Source organism: Oreochromis aureus, linkage group 2 (genome assembly GCF_013358895.1).
Source record: "Oreochromis aureus strain Israel breed Guangdong linkage group 2, ZZ_aureus, whole genome shotgun sequence".
NCBI classification, from domain to species: Eukaryota; Metazoa; Chordata; class Actinopteri; order Cichliformes; family Cichlidae; genus Oreochromis; species Oreochromis aureus.
The window spans coordinates 19,473,553-19,498,026 of NC_052943.1; the positions used below are offsets into that span (position 1 = coordinate 19,473,553).

The following is a 24,474-nucleotide window of genomic DNA, read 5'->3' on the forward strand; positions in this document are numbered from 1 at the left end:
CTTCATGGGAAGCAAATGAAGCAAAAACCTGACAAAACATCTAAAAGTGGTGATTCTTCTGCTTATTCTTTATATCTTTCCATTCTTAAGTTTACCATCCACATTTATTTTACTGGTTGATAAATTTCTTTTCTGTAACATACAGATGGATGAGTATACATCTACTATCTGCCAGGCCTGAGTTTAAACCTTGCCAAAAGGCAAACCTCTACCGCCATCTGTTGGGGAAATTTATTATTCTTAGCTTTATAACTGTCGGTTCTCATCTCTCTGAAGGAAGGCACTGCACTCATGTGAAGTAGCATTTGAGACTTCGCATGTTTTGCTATGGCTGTTCTTGCATGCCTAGTTTTGCTTTAGGAGTATTAAACAGGCGTGATATAATAAAAATGTTAACACAAACACCAAATACCTGTAAAATATCATGCGATACATATTATAGATCTTTATGGAGTTTAATAAAAAGCTCTTTTTCACATCTAAATGCTGGAGTGGTTCTTGTGAAATCTGGCTTCAGTGTTTTTGAACAGAAACTCACTAGTGTGAACTCACACCTTCACAGTTAGAATTTCTTTTTCACACAGGCTTTTCAGCTTACACAGAAGTTATCACATCCCTTATCATAGCATCAGCATCACATTTTAAACTGAAGCATGTCTTCTTTACACAACTCTATACATAAATTCAAATGAAAGGATTAACAAAATATGATTTAAAAAAAAAAAAAAAAAAAAAAAAAACTATGTTAACTTGTTCACTTGACCTTCTGAACCCAAGTTCCAAAAGTGATGCTGGATTTTTGAGGCTGAATGGTCGACAGTTGGACTGATTTGAATGAAAGACCATGATGCCATTCTACTGAGACTATCAAAGGCTTTCATTCTGAACTGCATCTGAACATCCTGATGACATTGTTTCTCAACTACCTCCTTCCTGTTGAGGGATCAGCTCTTGAGAAGACCACAATGGATGAAAATAATGAAAAGGAGTTTGTTCGACCTTTTTACAAGGACCTACTCTGTACCTCCTAAGAGCAACATGCTACCTGCCACTGAAACAATAGCTCATAGGGCCATTCTCCAAGATCCAAAGTCCATACCCATGGGATGTCTATAGCTAAAACTATCAGAAAGGAAAGTGTGTTTGTCTCTTTGAGAGACACTGGATTTTACAATATATGTAGTTGTTGAAAATATGTTATTATTTGTGCTGGCTACACCTCTCCTACACGCTTAGGAACACAGGTAGCTCATGTACAGATTCTGTTACTGTGTTTTTCAGTCATTTGCATTTCTGTGTACATACATTCGAGAAGCACTAAAAGTTTGATTGTATATCACACAAATAGTTTATTTGTTCTGCTTCAAATATGTATACTGTGATGACCGTCCAAGAGTGGTGAGTGGTGTCAAACTAACATTTGAATCAACCTACTGTTCAGTAGGTGCAAAGAAAACTGAATATTCAACTGCTAAAAAGATTTCAGATAAATTCACCAACCAAGGTTAAATAATGCCTCTTTCTTAGGGACATTAACCAAATATTAATTATTGGGCATATAGAAAGGGACTCTTCAAACAAATAATTTAAAGCCCCAGATTCCCACTGTAATTTGGGAAAATATCATAGTTGTCCACAACAATAAAAGTTTGCAGTATGATATGTTGGTCTGTTGATGGACTCATCCATAAGAATATTGTACAGTCTATATACAACTGGCTTTGGTCAATCGAAAAACACATTTCAATGACCTGATGGAGTATGTGTTCCAAACCCGTGCAGCGTCACTTGTGTCTGTAATGTCTGCAAATGAGAACTCAAGACACTGGCTGCAAAGAAAATCCCACCAATATTCTGTTCTTTCATTGGCAATACTGATTCCCTCCAAGTAACTATCAAAAGTGTTGTTTTGGTCTGTGGGCACAAGTGCTGAAAGCCTCTAACATGGCAATTTCAGGTTCCCCTAGCACTTTATAATACAGCCTGCAACTAAGAGTGATTTTCCCTAGAATTAAATAGAATTTCCATGTATTTTACCTGGTAATACCATGTAATAAAACAAACATGTACATACAACTGATACACTAAACTAATGGGGTAATGATTCAAGTTTTTAAAGGAAAGAAAAAAATAACTACACTGTAAGTAATTTTAAGTAGTGCATAAGTAATTTTTAGCAGCGTGTAACTATATTTTACAGGAAAAAAAACTTTAAATAATTATAAGTTGTGTTTAAGTAGTTTTAAGCAGTTCAAAAATAATCTTTAGTAGTATGTAATTAATTGTAAGTAGTGCATAACTGCCAGATAGTTTACAGAAAAGAGACATAAATTATAATGTAATTAATTTTAATTAGTCTGCAATTTCCAGGTATTTTTGTGGAAATAACTGTTAAACTTTCTTCATTTTATAATGTAAATATGTGTTATCCTTAGTAGCATGGACCACATTATGTAGCTGACCTTGTTTTTTGGGTTGTTTTTTTTTACACATTTATTGTGCACTATATTGGTTCGCATCGCAGATGTTTAAGTTTCAAGTTCTTTCAAGTTTCAAGTTTCAGTTCTTTTATGTTGGACATAAAAATGTGATTAAGGACTATTCTATCGTTTCTACTTACAAGAGAAAATACAGAGTAGCAAACACTGCAGGGCAAAGGTCCATCAAAGGTCCACAATCATGGAGCCAAGTCAAACTTAGTTTTTTTTTCCTTACACAAACATTTAAAAGGACTATAAGCAAAGTACAAAAACTGATCAATGTGAATGAACAGAGAGTCCAATAGAATTATGCGTTTTTTATTATTTATATGCAAACCCAAACTTGAACACAACAGAAGTAACAATAAATTATTCTTATTAACTGTGAATACTTTAATTTATATGTTTTTATTTGTAGTTCATTTATTTGCTTTCTTTTTGTTCTTCTTGTCTTTGGCTTTTCTTCTTTGTTCTTTCTTTTCTTTTTTCCCTTATTTCTGATAATGTTTCATTTGAGGAGGAGGTGGGAGCTTCTCTAGTCCTTCAGTCTGTTACTTCTGCAATTTTTCGCCGTTTTTGTTTTGTCTAATTAAAGGTAGTGAAAAGTACGCTGCAGTTTTTTAACAATAAAAGTTGAGCAGTTTAACATTTACATTTGTGGTTTCCTTTTCCACTAAAATTATGCACTACTTAAAATTACCTATTGTATAATGATTCCTTCTTGTCTCCATAATTGTGAATTATTACCCTCTTAACAAAACTATTCTATATGATTTTATTCTATAATACCACTGTTATTTCAGATAAAAATTTAAATTCCACTTAATTCTAAAGGGATTACACTCATTGTCAAGGGCTACTCGAAACACTTCTCTGTGCATGAAAACCTTTGTTAAAGTTAAAATGTTACATACAACAAATATGCAGTGATTTTCCATAGTAAAGTCAGCTACATTTAAGTTACATTTGCAATGAACTATAAAAAAGCAAATGATGGTTTTAAATGATAGTGAAATCTTGCAGTCTTCATCAGATAATTTATTCCTGGAGAAACTGAATCTTGTCATGAAATTGCTTTAAAGTTCTACATGTATTGTGAATCCAGGATGTCCAGATACTTGGCCTCAATCATTCTTGGAAGCAAGCTCGTCCTGAGAGAAAACACATTAAAAATGCATGTATTATTTAAAAGGAAACAACACATCTTCAAGTACTTAGAGAAAGAATATCACCTCTTGTGTGTGTGTTTGTATGTGTGTGTCTTTCTACACGTAGAATGTATATAATAAAAATAACTGTAGACAGAGTGGTCCCCTTTTTCTTTCTTTTTTTAATGTGACAAAGTAAATGCTTAATACTACTTTTTCCATGTAAAACATTTAATTTTCTTTTGTTTTGTTTTTAAGAAGGTCGTGTTGTACTGAATTTCTTCTAACACTAACTGGTCCTAATTGCAAAAATGGGACCATAAAATTGTGTTTCCTGAGGTCATTGCCAATGAGCTGCAGATAAGGATGCATGCAGATTTTCATGTTCCCACTCTGCCCCCTGTTGGCCTGGGTTATCTCACCTGACAGGGACCAGCAGGATCATCAGCAAGGGGAAAACCATCTTCATGTAGGGCAGAGGATACATCCCGAATGCACACAGAATGATCAGCTGGATTATCTGCAGCCCCGTGAAGTAGTGGACCTTCCTCTGAGGCACACGGCGAATGTAGTGAGTGGGAGGATAGGAGGTCTAGACAGAGACAGAATAAGATATGATTAACTATGTTTTAAGTGAGATTAACTATAATACCCCTCTCAAGCCAAGATTTGTATATAATAGCACACCTGTTGCTGCAGCATAAATTACCATTTGAGAAGAAAAGGTATGCTAAATACTCCTGTAAGCTCTGGAATTGTCGTGCAACATTTGCATTTTTTTTTTTTTCAGAAGTGCATTGCTTTATATTTTACAGAAATGTTGTTATTTTCATCAAACTCATTGCTATGCAAAAATGTGCCATGTTATTGTACTATATTTTGTCTATTTAAAGCAGACCATGATAAACTCTTATGACAAAAATAACTTTGTTTTCTAAAAACTCATTAAAAACAAGTTGTTCTTGTTATGAGAGGCCATGGTGTGTACCAACTTATCTTATGAAAGTTCTGTGATATAACAAGAGTGGGATCAGTCATGTGATAACAAGAGATGTTTGTTTCACTTTTCTTTTTTTCCCAGAAGAGTGGTGTTTTTTTCTGCTGGATTTTAGTTTCTTCACTCTTCTACTTTTTTATTTGTTAGTTAGTTATTCATTTTGTTTTTTACACTACTACTGGTTATCATTTGTAAATCTCAATCAATACGAAGGAAACAAAGAGACAATATAATAGAATGAGGAACAGGTTTGGCACTTATTAGCAACCAGATCAGTAAACCAAACCACACTCTTCTTATCTGCTTCATATTCACCTGTTCCTTTAGCAGGAGGGTCATGCGGTCCACCATTTGATTTCCGTCCAGTGAAGTGGCTGCAATGTAAAGGAAGAGCCCATAGAGGACAGGCTTGGGAATCCACTGCAGAGGAATGGGCAGCATGAACATGGACAGGCCGATCAAGATGTTGGCCACCAGTGAGGTCAAACGTGTTTCCTTCACACTAACAATTCTATTGAGAGAAAAAGAAAGGAATGAGTTATTTGAGCAACCCAGAACAATCTTTATATCTTTTAATTTATAAGATCAGCTTTTGAATCCAACATGAAAGGATAAAAATTAAATGGATCACTGAAGCATTAAAAAATTTATGGGCAACTATGCACACTACATCTGCTGCAGACATAAGCCAGAGTTTCTTTATACCACATAACCATTTTGTTATTTTGCTTAGTTTTGAACTGACGCTCTGTTACAAAGGTTTCAAACTGAGTGTTAAAAGCATTCATAAAAGCTGATGCTTTCCGTGAGATGTGCTCTGTCTGTCAGAGCACACCTTGTTTTAACTTTACTCACGTCGTGTAGAGGTGTCCGTTCTCTACTTGCTGTTCTACTTTGGCAAGCTGACGGGCATGCAGAGAGGAATGTGGGAAAGCAGCGTGCATCCATGGCAACCCCAGACAGGACATGAGGATGTTAATGAAGCCAGTCAGCATTAAGTCCCAGTGGAATGCTGTGCCTTTTAGCAACCTGGTATAGATGTTCACACACATAAGCTTGAAGTGGTTTGTCAGTAAAGGCACAGCAGTTCACGCATCAATACCAAATACTGTAAAGGTAACATTTAAATCACAGGTTCTGCTGTGTGTCGTTCTTCTCATAGTTTAGAATTCAAACATAAAGTGGGGCTCGTACTTGTGTTCCGGCACATGTGTCAGTGAAATGACGATGTTCTGGTCAATAAAGATGAGCAAAGCAAGTAGGAACCCCAGACCAACTGCACTCAGTGCATTCATTCCTGACAGCTTTTCAAATGGAGGGAACTTGAAGATCGGACCATCGTGTACACTGAACACGGGAACTAATAGAGGCAAAAAATTTACAGAAAGCTTGTTACAAACATACAATGAAAACACAAAAAAATAAATGCTTGAACACTAACCTTTCTGCTAGTAGTCTCTGTTTTAAAAGCAATGCGTAAATTCTGTGTCTATCTCTCACACACACAAAATCCCCAGACTGGGTTTAAAGTTCACTTGAAGCAAATGTTTTCCCCTTTCAACAGAGGATTTATGAACAGTGAAAAAAGTGCCAGGGTTGTGACTTTAAGCCTCATGAGTACTCTTCTATCATTTCTTTCATGTGAAAGATCCATACTCACGCTGTATGTCAATGAAAAGGTAGGAGCCAATGAAGGAGAGTATCAGCACAGACACAGGCAAAGCACAGTCAGACACCACCTCTCTGATTTTGTCATTCAGATATGGGCTGTTGGGAAAATAGCGATAAATATTTCAGCGTTTTGCAACTCTGGTGTAATGACTTCTACAAGTAGTTTTACAGCACTATTTACTGCAGTTACTCTTTGAGTTTGGAAAATAATTCATGTCAAGTGCTGAAAGCTGCCACTGAGGAAAAAGAACAATGAAATCCCAGGAGTCAGATATAGAAACGCATGATAACAGAGTCACATATATCTAACTCACATATTCCAGTAATATTACTGCAGGGTGAAATTCATTGCACATGATTTGTAACCTTGCAATCCAGTCTTGGGATGCACTTTTTGTCCTTGTTTTGTAGGTTGTGTGAACCTATTTGCAGCTAGTATGAGGAGAAGTGGAAGTAACTATCACAAATCTTCTCATTTGCTTCAGCTTATTTGGGTGAAGGTCATGGGGGCAGCAGTCTAAGCAGAGATGCCCGAACCACTCCCCAGCAACCTCCTCAAGCTCTTCTAGGGACATCCTGGCTGGATGTCTCATAAATTACATGGCTTCTTTTGATGTGGATAAAGGTAACTAGCTATTTATCTACTACACTATACAATTCCCTTTGTTAATTTAAACCCAGGCTTAAAATCACTACTAGGTAAAAACAGCAAATAGTCTAGTCACACATAGTGGAGTAAAGCTCCTGATAACTTTAATATTTCAACTCAGCATTGCACACATAAGTGCATTTTCTGTAATTGCTTATAACAGAGTTTAAATTTGTTCTGCAGATTTTTAAAATTCTGAATATAAAATGGACGACAGTTAAAACACAGCTTTCATGTTATTAGTTAAAGAATAACATTGTTATACTGCAATACATCCTTCTACTTTAAATACTAAGTGTTAAAAATGTGGCAGTGCTTTCCATTTTATATCTCATACAGCATCTCTGGTTGTATCACATCATATATCTTTCACATTTGATTGTACCATCTTTCTATTATTGCAGTTCAGCTGACTAAAATATTCAAGACATGACATTTTTATGGCTTCACTACTCCAGATGGAAAAGAGTCTGCTTTGGGCAGCACTTTAAAAACAGAGTATTTCCCCTGATGTATTTGGTATGTTTTGAAATACTGTTTTCTCTTGCATGTAAGGTGTACTGAAGCACAGTTTGCTCATAAAACGCTCAAATTTCAATGTGGAACTTGTACATTTAATGTGGTATTTACACCGGGTGAAACTTTATCGTCCTTTTATAAAGATGACAGATGCATTCCCAGGAGAAAAAAAAAATAGAGTTGCGCCTCTGCTTACTACATATATTTTGATATGATAAAATAAGCTATAAAATGGTTCAGATATCCATAATGTGAAACAATAAGTGAACAAACGTTACCTCCTCTTGATGAGGTAGAGTGTATAACCCAGCCACAAAGTCCCCAACATGAGCAGGAGACAGAGGATGGGTCTTTCTCTTGTGCATAACACCAAAGACTCAGGCAGGAAGATTGACTCGTGCCCCTCTGCATGTCCTGACATCATCCCGGTCTCACTGTGATGCTCCAGTATGGTTTCTGTCTTGTTTTTTGCACTGTCTAGAATCTCATTAATCTGCTGAAGCACCAGTGTTTTGTTTGTGGTCGTAAGAATGGGCCCGTGGTAATAATGGTGAAAAACTAGAAAGTGGAGTAGAAAGATGGAAGAAGAAAAAAGGGATGTCACTAAAGACAAACTAGAAGACAAGATATGGCTCTATGTGATCTTAGTGGAACACATCCCACAGTCACGGGAACTTATTAAAGTCTGTAGCAGGAAATATAATCTAGAGCATACAGTTACAGTTAGTATTTTACAGATGTAAGAGCTGGTTAGTGTAATAACCTTTAAGTCATTCTCTGCATATTTACAGTTACTCAAGCATTGCTCAATTTGGAGTCGATTGGCAGAAAATTACAAGAGCCTGAGGCTCAGAAGAAAAATTCTTAAGAATCCAACATGTGTTTTTTTCCTGACTTGTTACAGACACTTATGGAAAAAATTATTGTGAACTATTATTTTTGTGTTAATATAATATAACTTCTCATAGAATACTGTTCTGTTTCTACTATTTGCTTGTTTTTCCAAAAAAGATTTTATTGTGCTCGTCTGACATTAGTTGGACTCACTTTTGATTGTGCCTTTCACCGCATCGCCAACAAATGCAATTGAGATGAACAATGCAATCACTTCTTCTGTTGAGCTGGAAGAAAAGAGAAGCAAAAGAAGCATGGTGCGATCATTCATGTTGTATCAAAAGTGTGTTTTTTTTCCAAACCGCAGACAAAACATTAACTTCAGTGGAAAATTATGACTACAATGGCATGAGAGAATTAAAGAAAATTACTGATTAAGGCTGAAAACAACAAGTAATAACAGATTAGTGTTTATCAGTTCACTTCAGTGTTTAGATACAAGTAGTGGCCTTCTGTCTGTGATATTTAATAGTAACAAATATTGTTTATGAGTGTGTATTTACCGTTTGAAGAGTTTCATCAGCAGGCTGACATTGAATAAGCCTCCGAGGATGAGGAACAAGCTGTTCCATAAACCGATGCAGGCGTAGAAAGCATCAAAGTCGAGGTCGTAGTCATCACAAATACCCCTGATGACTGCAAATTATACAATAACACACACACAAACTCATAAAAGCTTGTTAATTTCAAGAGTATTCCACTATTTAAGTGTCAACATATTGCTTAGCGAGTTGTTGTAATTAATACCTGCATTTTTAAGGGTCAATTCTCGGATCTGACTACTGTTTGTAGTATTAATTATATGCAAGGCAGGTGATGTATGAAGCAGATTATCAGGAGTCTTTTTTTATATAACAACAGCTGTCTGTGGTGACTGGAGATGGTGTTTAAAAAACCAAATCATGAAATAAAAACCTAAAAATTTTATTCAAAAGAGATTCAAGAGGTCTGCAGAGATTAGTCAAGTCTCTGTGGGTGGATCCTTGCAAACCAACATTTAAGCCAAAATATGTGATAATGAGTTACATCAAGTCATTTCAGACTGCCTTCGTTTCTTTATTGCTGTGGCCCATTAATGACTTTATTTAATTGCTTATGCTGCCTAATGTCAGCCATCAGGCTTGACTCTGACCTCATTTGCTGCACCTAATCCCACCATGTAAACTTCAAAGCAAACTAATTTTATGAGTTATTTGTTATTTAATAAATGTTACTTTTTCAAAAATCCAACTTCTATAGTCTGATATATAAATCATAGCAAGCAATACATACCGCTTATGAAGATGGCCAGTGGTGCAGTAGTCAGCGGAATGACAAGCGGTGAGCCAGCAAACAAAGCATAGATCACTCCTCCAATGCTCTGGCCAACAATGGTCTTCTGAACATCTTTTATTGAATGAAACAGATGCGTCCTTTTCATTAACGTTGTTGAACATAGTGCTTCATACTGGGTGCCAAATTAAGAGTAAAGAAAAATCCCATACCTATTTCTCCTCTTGTGCTTTCATCATTCAATGAACCAAAGGCAATGGCAGGGAGTAGAATTGCAATGTAGAGGAAAATTGCAGTGGTGGTGTACTTCAAGAGAGAGCGGTCATTTCCAATTATACCTGTTTTATATTATACAAAATGTTACTAAAGCTATAACAGCTATACCAGTAACAAATCCACCAAATAGAAATGCGAAGGAAATTGTTTGTACCATCTGTGAAGTCTGATGGGTATAGAGGCAGTCTGCGGCGGAGGTCATCATAAACACCCTTACCAAATCTGAAGAAATATATGCACTGCGAAGAAGGTAGAACATAGTCAGGCCCACTGACATACCATAAACATGCAGTCATTGTATAAAAGACTGCAGTATGCTGGTACACTGTGGCCATGATTTATGATTTATACATCATTAAAAGTACGGGCAGCATAAATGCCATAGACTTTGTTCATGCATGTTGCTTTAGGTATCAGTGAAAAGATAAACAAAGACACTGGAAAGCTATTTTGAGTAATGTATCTGTCAGTTTGAAGACTTATCAGAAGGGAAAAACAACCACCCAGTGGACATAAAAATGTTTTTGCTGTAACTTTATCATTACAACTACACGTACAGTAAATATTACAAATACACCAAAAAATAATCTACCAGGAATTTGCACTTATATGTGAAATGTTTATTTGGCTAGAAAATGGTTTGGCCTTCATGTAAAATGACCCTGGATCCCTTACAATATGGTGCAGTTGTCACAACATCAGTGCATTCACAGATTATTAAAAATAATCTGAGGATACAAGTGTAGTGTCTCAAATCCAAAACGCACACATAAAAACAAACAACAACAAGAAAAAAGGTGCATTAAACTAACTGTTGATAGCATTTGCTTCCATGAAGCCAGGTTCTCAAATAGGCACAGATATTTTGGAAGTAAAACTGGATTTCTCCTCTTCTTATATTCTCGGTATTTTAGAAAATAGACTTTTTTCTCCTTTTTTTAAAACAATGATCTGAAAGCGATGACAAACATAAACTTCCATTACAAACCTCTGTCGCAGAATATAGAAAATGTATTTAAAAAAATAATTACATTCACACTTGAATTGAGCTTTGTGACTACTGTATTTCAAAATTATCCAGGTGGAGACATTTCAGAAGGAATTTAACTGAAATACGATATAAAACTGAGGTGCTGACATCCATAATGTTTGGTTTCATATTATACTATTCTAGGGTTGCAGGTTAGGCTTAAAGATTGGCTTGGCAGCAGCAAGCCTATACTTAAATGCTGTTTTGAAAGCAGTCAGAACATCAGGTGTAACCACAACCTGTTGTAAACTTAAGTCTTTTACAACCTATTACATGATTTTGGCTTAACAGTACTTAGGTGTTTCCTTTCTCCCACCTTGTGCTGAACAAACACATTTCATCTTAATTTAGAAACTGGACTTAATGATGTGCTTTATCATTACATGGAAGTGCACACATTCAGCTGACATTTCCATCAAAGACTTGGCTGCTTTTTCAGTCTTTATCCCAGCTGCTCTCCATTGGGCATTCTGGCTCAACTACTTTATATTACTGCACCACATATGTCTGAATAACAGGGAAATGCGAGGGTGGTCTCCACATCTGTAAACAACCTAACACTCAGTAGAGAAATTTGTTAATACAAGTGACTAGTTAGCTAGATTTACACATATGTTTCTCTTGTTTCTTTATTTTTACCTGGAGTGGTTTGCCCCTGCGTGGATCTGAGTCCTCCTCTTCCTCTATGACCGGTTTATCACTGATTACAGAGAGCTGTTGTCGGTGGTTGATAAGCTCCTGTTTGAACTCCTCTTCGTTCTTTGTCTCCAGAAGCTTCTGTCTGAAGGAAATGTCAGAGAACATTGTTGCAAATGTTCTACCCACCTCAATGGCTGTCTTGGTGCTTTTCTGAAAAACACAACAACAAAGTTTGGCTTTGTTAGTTTCTGTCATTTTAAATCATAATTTAGGGTTTCAACCAATGTTATGTTAATTATCACATCTGATTTTTATCTTTAATAATATAGCAAAAACACTGAAATACTTATTAGGGGTTCTTTTAGATCTTACTTGTGAGGATAATGTATTACACATGTTTTTTAAATATTCGGTGTCATTTTTGTTTAGTGTTTCAGAAACAGTGGGATTAGGTAAAGGATGGTTGGGGTTATAAGGGCCCCTCCCTGAGCCTGGTTCTGCTGGAGGTTTCTTCCTGTTAACCCTTTCATGCATGAATTATGACAACCTCAATCAGGATTTTTATTCATCTTTAGCATGGAAAAAAGATTTTATAACTTCATTTTTTTAAACATGTACTTTTCAAAGAGTTTGTTACATGTCCACTTAGGTGGACAACATACGTTTTGACTTATTAATTTGGTATGGAGTGCCACATCAGTGTCCAATGTAGTGGTTTATGTGCAAGTATATCATCAACACTGACACAAATACAAGAAAACAGCCTTTGAATAGCTGTAGTGACCACTATGTGTGAAAGGGTTAAAAGGGAGCTTTTCCTTCCCACTGTTGCCAAATCGCTTGCTCACAGGGGGTCATATGATTGTTGGGGTTTTCTCTGTTGTAGGGTCTACCTTACAATATAAAGCATCTTGGGGCAACTATTGTTGTGATTTGGCGCTATATAAATAAAATAGAATAGATCTTTATTGTCACTGTTACAAGAACAATGAAACACAGTTTGACATCGCTCCATTAGCAGCATGTAGATTTTTTACATTAAAAGTCCTTTAAAATTGAATTGAATTGAATTGAATTGAATTGAATTGAATTGTGTTGTGTTGTTTATTCACTTCACTGAGGTCGAGAATCTTTTTTGGTTTCTAAGAAGTCAGGCAAAGTGAAGAGTTTCGTTAACTGTCATGGAAAGCCAGTGAATACTGACCAAAAAAGTAAACAATAAACAGACTGTCAAAATAAATAATTGATTGTTATTATAAATATGGACTTAGCTGATTTATGTCCAAGCCTGAATATTAAGTTAATACCAAACACAAAGTTCCTCAAATGGCCTTTTGAGGTTGGCAAAAAAATTTAAGTTAAATGACCAGCTTTAAAGCGTGTGTAATTACTAATTACTAAGATGGAAAATGATACAAGAGTAAATTTTATATTTGTTTTATTAGGAGTGTGGCCTCTTTGAGTGACAGGCAAATGCCCACAACTGTAGCTGTTACTTCCTCGGTGTTCTAGGCATAACATCAACTGATTCATGTCGCTCAACTGGAACCTCTCAAATTTGTTGGCCTCCTAAGCTGTTTATTGGGCATAACTAGCACACATCTGTATCTGTGTGCTTGACTGATCATGGAGTGAAAGTATGGATGAGCTTTAGCAATCAAGCTTGCTGGGCAACATCTCCAGCCACATGTTTAGGAAGTTATTTTGAAGCATTATCTACTATATTACCATAAAAAACTTCATGTATAGGTTCACAAGTCAAATCTAATAAATACCATTTACCAAAATCTCTCCTGAAGTTATACCTTATACTGTGTTACAAAATCTCATGTCAGTTTCATCTTAGGATTGAGACATATAACTCATCCAAATAAGGTACATTTTTGACTTGGAGTGTGAATGGTTGTCTGTCTCTATGTGTTAGCCCTGCATCAGATTGGCAGCCTATCCAGGGTGTACCCTGCCTCTCGCCTTATGGTAGCTGGGACAGGCTCCAGCCCCACTGAAACCCTGATAACGATAAGGGGAAGAGGATGGATAGATGGATAAATAAGCAAATTAAAAAATGTAAATAATCAAAGAGAAAGAGGCCAAAAAGACAAACTCAAGGCTTCCAAACAGCAGCCAGTAAGCCAATATGTGATGTAACAGTGGCTACATCAGGCTTTTACATTCGGTCTATGCAACTGAAAATTATGGCCAGTCATAAGCAAACAGTAATTGTTTGTAACAAGTAAGCTATCGACAAATTAAGAAAAAATTAAGATGATATTCAGGAGATGAGTGGAGAATTTGACCTTACTGTTCTAGGCGGAGCGAGGATAAGGATGACGTAGCGAGCTTCACAACAGTTGACACCCCAGTTTTGTGGCCTCTCCAGGCGGGTGATGCAGACATGCCGTCTCTGCAGATTCCTCACATTCGAGCTGAATTCGAAGAAATGTATTATTTGAAATCAGTTAGCCGATAAGAGACATGAACTAAACCTCAGACAGCTTTAACTGGAGATGAACTCACAGAATACAAAGCCAGGACTGCTGGTAATGAATGCCAGTAGAAGTTGCCGTCACACCCTGAATGGTTTCTGACAGAAGATGAACTGTGGAAGCATAATCCAATAAACAGCAAAATCAGACTGAATGCTCATTTTCTAGTTGCCTTTAATGTAATCAAGTGATTTAGACTTCTTTGGTAACATGCTCGTTCACCATTGATCTCTTTCCTTCCTGCGTCTGTGAACAGTGAGTTCATGATCTCATCCACATCCCAACTCTCACGGCCTTCGACCACAACATGAGTTAACATTCGCCTTAGCACCTCATCCAGAGTGGCAGCTTTTTCATCCAGAAGGATGCTTGCCTGGGCCAGAAAGCCATCCAGGTCTCTGTGGGCGCGGACTTCCTCCTCGAAGTTCATGGGCTTAACATACTGGTGGGAAGCAAGAACAAAAGCTATTTAAATCATGGATGCAAATGAATGAAATGAAATGTTTTTTGATTATGCCTGCTATAAGTTGCTGAGTTACATTAAAGAAGTTATTTAATGTGCTTTTGGTGCTGCAGTGTGGTTTAAATAAGAAAAAAAAGTAATGGTATAAAAAAAATTAATACAAAAAAGTAAATCTTACTCTTCTTGTTGTGTTTAAAAGCCCAAATCCAAGTCCTTCAGGATCTTCAGCAAAAGAAACACAAAACATTACATTTATATGCAAAGACTGTCTTAGTATCACCAAACTGTTGCTCTAATGCAGTCTTTTCTTTCATATGTCTAAAGGTTTCCTTCCTTTACTCTGGATTTTGAACAATGTTTCATTTGAATCAAAGCTGCCACACATGATTTGATTATGGTGGAGGCTGAAGTCAAATGTGATCTCAAATCCTAGACAAGTAAACAAGACAAGACTAAATAATTCCATCTGCTGTATTACTGTAGTATCTTTACATTACAATGCAAAATGCTGTGATTTGGCACTATATAAATAAAATTGAATTGAACAGAATGAAGGCAAATTCAAAAAAGACAGACCTGAAGGACTGATCTGGATCTCATTGTCATAAATGTGGTCCTTGTTGGTAGTAGGTGAATCCTCCACATAGTCCTGCTCCCCATCCCTCAGTTCTGTGAACAAAACATAAATGAGTACAGCAAAGTCCCAGAGTACATACACTACATATAACTGAGGAGTTATATCTCATAAACAGCACAATCCAATAATATCTAATAAATAAATTTTCACTTTACAATTGTTTGACTTGTAAAGGTCATCATACAACCCTGTTTATTAAGATAAATCACACTAAGATAAAACCTCTTCTTTGCATCAAGGTTAAGATGCTATGCTAGCCACATTAACAATGCCTTCAGTAAGGGACAATTTATTTTGCCCTCCCACCACTCTACCATCTGTTGACAAGAGGGAGAGAGAGAGAGACTGCCAATAAAAAAAAAAACCCTTAAACCAGTCATGCAGCAATATAACAACAGCAGCCTCTCGTAAATTCCTTCATTGTATGGAAGATAAATGTGGCTTCTCAATTGCTAGTTTTATGGGGGAAGAAAAAATGGCCTCAGAATTAGACAATTAACCCTTCACAGGCAAACTTTGAGCTATGATTATTCACTCTTCCCATCGACTCAGAGATCATCTGTCTTGTTATTTATTCATTAATTAACACAGAGTGAACAGACTGGCTGTGCCCGCCAGCATGTGAAATGGGTCATCAGTGAGCAGAGAGAAGAACTGACATCTGCATAAATAATAGTGATACAATAAATTTAGACGCGTACGATCCCCACCGTCCTGAGGGGAAAATAATCTTTGTTACTGTGCAGATCACTTGAACTTCATAAAAGAGCAAAAGTCTGCTGTAAAAAGCAATACGCACCCATCTCTTGGAAAAAGTAGCCATTCTTTGGCCTCTCTGTGGATGGAGCCTCTGTGGATTGAAGAAACAAATATGATGTTTACAAAATGTCCCGCTCAACTTCAAGCACAGTCTTTTATATTAAAGATTTAATCACTGTTTGTATTGTCTGTCATCCAGTTCTTTAGGTGCAGTATGCAAAAGTTAGAATCATATCACTATAAGCACAGAATAAACTATTTTGAATCACTAATATTTTTTCAGACAATGAAGTTCATGTCTATGTAAGTACCAAATAACTAGAGTGTTAATATATAGTGTTAGTGTTAATATGTTTCTTTTTTACACATCAAGCACATTCTTTAGAAACTGCTACTGGTTAACATAAATTGTTGTTAATAGAACATCTAAGGATATTAACTTTCTTCAGTCAAAACTCCAACCATGTCTGAAACCACAACATCTTCAATAATAATAAATGAAAGGAGACACTTTATAATTGTTTTCAGTGACATGTTTGACACAGTTAACATGGTAACTGTGTGAAACTGGACTCAAACATGCAAAAACAGTGGCTTTTCACGAGAGCAACAATCAGTTTCACTTTCATTTGAGGATGCATCTCAAGATTTCATCTTTTTTCTCTGCACATGCTTATGCATTCTGCATACACATTTTACAAATTCTTATTACAAAGCGAGCACCACGTCTAAGCGCAATTACTTCCAGATTTTCCAAAATAATGTGATGCTGTTATGAAAATTAAGGAGCTGATGTCAAGTTATGGTAATGCTGTGGAGAGAGAGGGGAAAAAAAACAAGAACTTGGGAATCTTAAAAGAGATCTGTGAAGTCTCGGTTACAGAACAAATCTAGTGCCAGCTGTGTCTGATGTTTGTATTGGCGGTCATGTATCTGTGAGACACTGCTGCAGCTGTACAGATGAGTTTTCATTGCCTGAAGCACTGTTTGGCTCTAGGGGCTTGCGAGCAAGGCTATATCTCAAAGCAGATTAGATAGAACATTCCCAGGCCTCCTCCTCTTCACAGGAGTCCACACAGACTACACAGCCGTCTGTGCCAGGACAGTGTGTGGATGTGACCTCTGAAACTGCCTCATGAAAACATGAATGCCAGGATTATTGTAAATATGCTAAATTATTCCTTATCAATATTGTGAACAAAAGGAGTAAAGGCATCACTTTCTGATTAGTCCCTACTGAAAGTTGAGGTGAGGACATAAATGACATTTGGGGAAGAAAAAATAAGGGAAAAAATGGCTGAATTGTCAGTGACAGAAATGCTTGTCTATTATTACTTCTTGCTTATCATCTATTATGGCTAGCGGCCCACACAACAAATGATCATTATGCCTTATAAGCAGGATATCACTGCCATCAGGATAGTAGTATGCTGGTGTTGGCATGTGGCTCAAAATAAAATAGTGTTTAAGTATGATTAAGAGTGCTAATGCATCTTGTTTTATTTCCTTGTATCAATCGCTGGATTATCTGAATTTTTTCAGTATGTTTTTCTCGCTATGTTTGAATCTAAAATTACATTTTACAGTTTTTGAAGTCTGACGTGCCAAATCGCCCCTCTGTTGTTGCACATTGTTTGCTATCTGTTATTGGTCTATCTCATCAACCAAATTTGTAAGTCTTAAAGCATAACATATGATTTATTCTTACAGACAGCCACACTGCCATCTGTAGACTGTAAGCAGGCTATGTCCTTGTGAAAAAGGAAACAGGAGAATCCTTGTTGGGTCTCTGGAAACAAGTATGCTGAGCTGCAAATCTGAGAACTCTGTGCTGAACTGCACAAGGTCAAACTATGTAAGCAGAAGGGCCATGGTGTTCACATGTAAGGACTTATAATAGCTTGTCTATCAAATAAGAAGGTCAGCTAATGATATACTCCTATGGACCATTCAATAAAATACACTGAATTACTATACCTGCTGCTAAAGCAAAATCTTATCGAGACTTAATTTGACCATGGTGGATGCACGCTCCTGTACCATGAACAGTGTGTACGCTGTGGTTCACAATGCAGACATATGCTTTGTTATAATATAAATAACAGGAAGGAGGAACTACCGCTCATTCCACATCAACACCTCAAAGGGTACCGATAAGGATAACCTAATGTCTGTTTATGCAGCACAGTAAATGTGCTGCATAAACAGACATTAGAAACCAACAGTACAGTTACAGTTACATAATTTATACCAACCTAAGTATCTGACTGAAAGGAGGTTTTGCTCACTTCAAAAGAATTTTATTTGCCATGTGGTACTAATCCTAAAAGAGCAAATTGATGTTCATTACAAGGAGGTTCTGCTGAATTATAGAAAACCTGGAAGCCTTTAGGTAATAATCTAAAGTCAAGCATCAGGGGTGTTATTGAGGTTGGTAGATTTTCTGACATTGAAATTATCACCAACGCCAACCACAGAACGAAGGGCTGAGAATGGAAAACCTTGAGATTTGCCAAATTAGAACATTAGACATTTTTCTCCCAGATAATCTTCTTAATCCTTGACCTGAGAAAATTCAAGTAGGAATTAACGTATTAATGGCAATGATGAAAGTAAGTTCCAGGTCCCATTTTAGATATTGGTACCTTTAATGTTAGACATATTTTGGCTTGTAATAAACACTAATTAATAATAATTAATAACAATCACTAATAATCAGGTCAGCCAGTGGAATTGTGTTACCATTAACATGAGCCTATACAATTCAGTAGATTTCTTTGTAAATGTTGTTTTCAACAATAGTCATCTTAGGGCACTTGATGATGTAAAGACTCTGCAAGATTAGAGAGAAAAACTATTTTGTAAAGAAAAGCCAAATTTTAGTAAGAAAAAATATATAACTTGGATAATTTTCTTGAACTGTTCCTGGTGACACAACAGATTTAAAACTGGTGCTGGAAATATTTTTGCAGGTCTGTTATTAAAGCACTGCATGGCAGATGAGTGTATCATTTATTGCCATACTGTAAATATTGACCTATATGCTTTGCTTTTCACTTTATGGGCAATGAAAGCATCTTTCTCCTATTCTGTAGTTTTACTGTTAACAACAAGAAGACATTAAAAATGTAACCACAAGTGAAAAGAATCAGGAAAGAAACATTCACACATACACTCTAAAAAGGCTTCCTCCACATGTTTGACACATTTCACTTCCTCACCTCACTCCATTCCTGTAAAACTTACCAGAGGGCACAAAAGTAAGGACCTTTTTGTCTTCCATGTTTCTCCAGGGATTTTTTAAATTTTAGGTCATTTGTTTTCCAAAGGTCAACCCATAATCTTTTATCTTTGCTCTGCTCGTCAGCATTTGCTAGTCATCCTCCACGTCTTTTATACACACGCCCATACATACATACTGAGGTAAAGTTACCTCCCTGCACCTCCTCTGGGAGCACACGAGTTTGGAAGAGGGAGAGGGAGGGCAGAAAGGGAAAGCATGAGGGTGAGAGAGGTGCTTGATTCTGCTGGGTCCTTGTGCCTATGAAATGGACTATATTCCAAGTAACTTTTAAAAAGGCAATTTTAGGGTTTTGGTATGTTATTTTCAAAGGTAACTCTTTGAGCATCATGTGTAAGCTCTAAAACGTTAAATCATTCAAACCAATAAGCAATTCAAAAATCATCAAATAGCATGTTTCTTTTTGTAAATGTCATATAAATACAAAAAAACAATGGGTATATTTAGATGTACACAAACCGGTTCTGACAGATCAGTCAAGGACAAAGTGAACAAATGTTCACTATAACAGGCTGAAACATTTAAAGAGACCAGTAAAATATGAAAATCGCATTTGCAGTCGAGGTAATGAAATCCATGTCCTGTACATCTGTTATTGAATTTCTCAGAAGAAATTCAAATTTCCATTGTTTACCGACTGGACACTGTTTTATTCCTCACTGGCACACCGTATTTCTTTTCACAACACCTGCTCAAATTATTCCTTATAATTCAATGCACATCCAAGAACATCAAGACACTAAAAAAATGACCAGTGTTAAAACTATTGATCCATAACATTAAAAATATGCTCAAGATTCTTTAGTTACACTATAAGAATCACTTTAATTATTTTAAGGTAGATTCTGAGGGGAATTTTTACTTGTTTACATTTTATTGTGGATCTACATCTTTATTTTAATAATCTATATGCACATACTCTGCATATAGATTATTGCCAGGTCTGCTACAAACAGACCTGGCAAAAGCTGTGAAAAAGAGCCCGTTTTAAGGTTTAAGTAACAATATTATAAACTTGCGATATAAAATAACAGTAAAGTATATTATATATTATTACAGTATAAAATAACTCCACTTATGATCTTCATTCTCACAGATAGCTGTGACAGTTATTTAAATGCATGTCTTGCATGCTGGTTAAGAAATAAAGATACTCGGTGGCAAGTTTAGAAATAAAATCTAATGATGCAAAAGTAGTGTCTTGACACCAAAACATATAATTCTGTAATTTACTTAATATTCGAAAATATAAAATAGAATAGAATACCTTTGTCTGACATTGTACAGGTGCAGAATTTGGAATAATAAGAGTGAATATTTAGTTAATATTTATATAAGTTGCATTCATAGTATGTATTTCCAAAATCATAAATAACTTTTATATTGAGATGTATATTTTGCAATGAGCTGTATATAAGATTAGATGTTTTCTGAGAATAGAAATAACATAAATAATAAAATAAATAAAATAAAATAATATTTGACCTGTTTTGTTTAACATTCATATAGGAAGTAAAGGTGACTAGCAGCAGCTTGTTCATTTGACTGAATGAAGCTGTACTGATGGAGGCACTTTGTGATGACTATCATTTGTTTGTTGTGTTCCTGCTTGAATTTGGCTTCAGAGGAATGTTCAGTTTAAGAAGAAGAAGTGATTCCCTCATTTGCCTTGAGATGGCAGCAGAGTCTGGTGTTAAAGCAGCATGGCAGCAGCAAGGCTGGGATTCTGTAGGGGATTTCATAATAGCAAACTGAATTTTGCATGTTGTAAGGGACTGAGACTCTCAGAAGTGGCTAAAAGAGGGTACTCCTCATTCATCCTTAGGTGTTAATGTAACCTGACCACCAGACTCATACTGCTGGTTTTTTACAAGCTATTTTGCAAATGGTTACAAACTAACCTTTAATTAATTTGAATTTCTATATGGAAATAAATGATTATTGTTTGCTTGTTTGTTTGTTTTTTATTAAAGTCAAGGGCCTGAAACCTTGATCATAAGTACATGTTTAATCTTTTATTGTGTCTGTGAAGGTTCTCAGTCATCCAGGTCATCGTAGACTAAGGAGCTTGGAAAGAAAAGCGTCTGGACTTCTTTGAGTTGCTTGAAGACGTTTCACCTCTCATCTGAGAAGCTTCTTCAGTTCTAAGGGTCAATTCTGGGACTCCCCACCAATTGACCCTTAGAACTGAAGAAGCTTCTCGGATGAGAGGTGAAACGTCTTCAAGCATCTCAAAGAAGTCCAGACGCTTTTCTTTCCAAGCTCCTTAGTCAATCTTTTATTGTGTTCTGCGCTGTTTCAACTTTGAACTGTACTGTATTATGTTGTTAATTTGCAGCACCATGAATCTGCCTCTGTAGTGTGAGTATGAAACAAGGGTTCTAAATAAAATCGCCTTGCCTTTATCAATCAATTGTCAATTATCTATGTCAATTATGCACTGAATAAAACTTTTCACACATGCCATATTTGCAAAATAAAATATGCAAAATAAAGTGATATTTTTGAGATTTTATCAGTTCAAATAAGCATCACCATCAGAACACAGAGAAAAAAATCCTTTTTTTCCAGTTCATAAGGTCTACTCAGAAGACTCTTTGCATCTTACCTAAATAACTGCTCCTCAACACTTTACACTTCTGCTCAAGGAAGAAAGATCTGCATAGTGGACCTTTCATCACCACATTAACAGTCACTAACAAAGCACCCAGGAAAGCAATGAAATACTGCATTAATAAACTAATGTTCTGTGGTCAAGGGGTTCATCGCAAGTAAACGAGTTTGGCTTACTCTAGTGTGAAACATTAATCAAACCCCACAAGCATCCTGAGGGATATAACTGTGGGGAAACATACAAATACAAACACATAAGCATTGTTCAATGAAAAACACAGTGTTTATAACAGAAATAAGCACAATGCTTCATCATGATAAATAGTTGAACAGCATATGCAGAAATGCCTGTTGTGAACAGTAGTTCCAGCAGTTTCATAATTCAGTACTGGATGACCTATGAGAGTTGACGATATTTTACTGACTTAAAGCTATAAATGTATAACTGAAGGCATGAAAAACTAGCAGCAATAGTCAAACATTAAATATAGACTCACATGTGGACACACATGTGGAGCGTGTTTATGCATATTGAACTGCCTTGGAAAAATTTCCTTCGTGCTGATTCTGTAACACCTACCACACGTATGAAGTACTATTTGCAGTACTCTTGTTGTATTGTTCCTGTTGACCTTTAATCAATACTTATGGTTTGAAAGATAAAAATGTGTTATTATCACATGCTTATTATCACCATTGACATAACAAAGTCACACATACATTTACATATTTACAATAATGAGTGTGTGGAAGCAAAAAACCTTTATCATTCCAAACAGGCAAAATGAATAAGTGTGTTTCATCAACTACTTGTCTGATTTCATTTTCTGCTAAATATGTTAGGTAGAAATAATATTTCTAAATAAGTGGATTCTGTTTAAAATGTTGGGTATGCTAATTTCAAGATTTCTCACTGATCAAATTATAATGACAGCCAGAATATAGTATCTGCTAAGGTTAAATTATTATGCATGAAAATAAGAAACTTTACCAAGTATGTCCTATCATCTGGTGCTCCAGAAACAAAGAGTACTAGTACAAGTACTAAACACACATAAAACTTTTTTTAACTCTTATCCGCATACAGTCTGATGATCATTACCTTCTGCAAACTGATTCACGATGACTCCTGAAATCTCCCGTTCTTCCTTTTTGCTCTTCATTTAGTTCTTGTGATGCAGGAAAAGGTAGTGATATTGCAAAGAAAAGTTAAGGAGAACTGGAAGATGTTGCTGTTTTTTAAGAGCTGCAGCTTGAATGGTCTTGCAAGCAGGTCCACAGGTAGAAGGGAGTTGGGTCACTACAAATAGCACCTTAATGCCCTCTCTGCCAATCAGAGAGGAGTTGGTTCTAAGTGCATAAGATAATGTGGAAGGCGGAATATTTAATGAAACTACTTTTAATGCAAACTGGGACTCTTTGCCATCTTAACATGACTGCTTTGTAAAAGTTTTACTGCTATGTTAAACAGTGACTCCAAACTATTTTTCCCCCAGTGAAGTGTTTATATGTATGATTCACTTCAACATCACAGGCATTCAAACCAAGGATTTCTAATTCTGCATTCATTAGCACTATTTAAAGGTTGCTATTATTGTAGATATCGGCATGTGAGAGTTCATGTTTTTCTTGTAATCCAAGAAAAAAGTTATTGCATATGTTAAGTATACATATAAATTCCGTATAAATTATTTTGAGTCAAATGCTACTCACTGTTGTGAACTAATTAAAGCAGTTACTGGGGAAATAGTTTCTGTAGCCCATATTATCCAAATTCAGAGTAGTGTATGTCTAGTCTAGTGCAAGTTTTCAGCAGTTCTCAGTGGCTACACTTTGGGTGCTGTTTAAAGCAGGCAGTGGAGACGGACAAGGCACAATCATCCAAAGTTGCAAACAAAAGGACCAAATGAGCAAATATCCTTGACTTCACCTCTTACAAGGAGCCCTTCTCCTAAACCAATGGAGCTAAATTTAGTGCAATCATCTACCTTCATGTGTAATTTGTAACTTATTGTGTGAGCTTCTTCAAACAAACCTCATATCCATAAAACAGAGTGCTAACTAACTTTTTTCCACATCATCTTAATTTTTCAAGTCTTTTTCTTACCTCCTCTCACCACTTTCAGTGTGGGGGGACAAAAGTTTAAGCATATAAAGAGGACACTTAAAAAAATCTCTTCCAAAGTTGCTTGAACTTACTAACACTATTAAAATTGCTTCAGGAAAGCATTTTCACAGCAAGTTATCCAATTACTCGCCTGCTGTTCATAGCTGAGTCTACATTACAAATTATCCAGAATGATTTGATTGCAGTAGGATAGTGCTATTTATATCAAAGCTACCTGAATAAAAAAAACAACAATAAAAAGTTCAAGGAAGTCTAAAGTGCATGTCTGTCAACATGCGTACATACATGTACATGTAAAACTGTAAAATGAAAAAAACAACCTTTTCTTATGTAGAAATATTTTAGAAATACAATTGTAGTAAATAAGCCAGGTATCACAACTTAGTCTGAGTCTGACTGGTACTTATAGCACTGTTGGTCTTTAACTGAGCACACACAGTCATACTGCACTGTTTTCTATTCTTTTAAGCGTTTTCTAACTATAATGAAAACACAACTTCTTCATCCTTTAT

The 24,474-nt window shown here is 36.0% G+C and overlaps 1 protein-coding gene across 2 annotated transcripts; it reads right to left on the reverse strand.

Annotated features, from left to right (window-relative positions):
- Positions 1 to 472: 472 nt before the first annotated feature.
- On the reverse strand, positions 473 to 23,281 carry LOC116321593 (sodium bicarbonate transporter-like protein 11). Of its 2 annotated transcripts, none has more exons than XM_039620362.1 (20): positions 22,937 to 23,281; positions 15,961 to 16,011; positions 15,101 to 15,193; positions 14,703 to 14,746; positions 14,284 to 14,503; positions 14,093 to 14,174; positions 13,878 to 14,001; positions 11,576 to 11,785; positions 10,061 to 10,145; positions 9,843 to 9,968; positions 9,631 to 9,744; positions 8,862 to 8,994; positions 8,512 to 8,585; positions 7,743 to 8,022; positions 6,286 to 6,392; positions 5,820 to 5,985; positions 5,481 to 5,654; positions 4,941 to 5,136; positions 4,051 to 4,220; positions 473 to 3,631 (listed from the first exon to the last, which is right to left on the reverse strand). In XM_039620362.1, exons 1-20 carry the CDS (start codon positions 22,995 to 22,997, stop codon positions 3,565 to 3,567), a joined length of 2,577 nt encoding a protein of 858 aa, XP_039476296.1. In that variant the 5' UTR covers positions 22,998 to 23,281; the 3' UTR covers positions 473 to 3,564. The 2 variants fall into 2 exon arrangements, with proteins under 2 accessions (XP_039476296.1, XP_031597346.1); XM_031741486.2 differs by lacking the exon at positions 22,937 to 23,281 and adding an exon at positions 19,167 to 19,338.
- Positions 23,282 to 24,474: the final 1,193 nt, after the last annotated feature.

Bases quoted from the DNA above. Each gene is read 5' to 3' on its own strand.
- LOC116321593 (XM_039620362.1), bottom strand. From the start codon at position 22,997: ATGAAGAGCAAAAAGGAAGAACGGGAGATTTCAGGAGTCATCGTGAAT. The intron at 8,995-9,630 runs GTATGTATTGCT...TATAATTTGCAG, and splicing joins ACTGGCCATCTTCATAAGCG to TCATCAGGGGTATTTGTGAT. The intron at 8,586-8,861 runs GTAAATACACAC...CTTTTCTTCCAG, and splicing joins CTGATGAAACTCTTCAAACG to CTCAACAGAAGAAGTGATTG.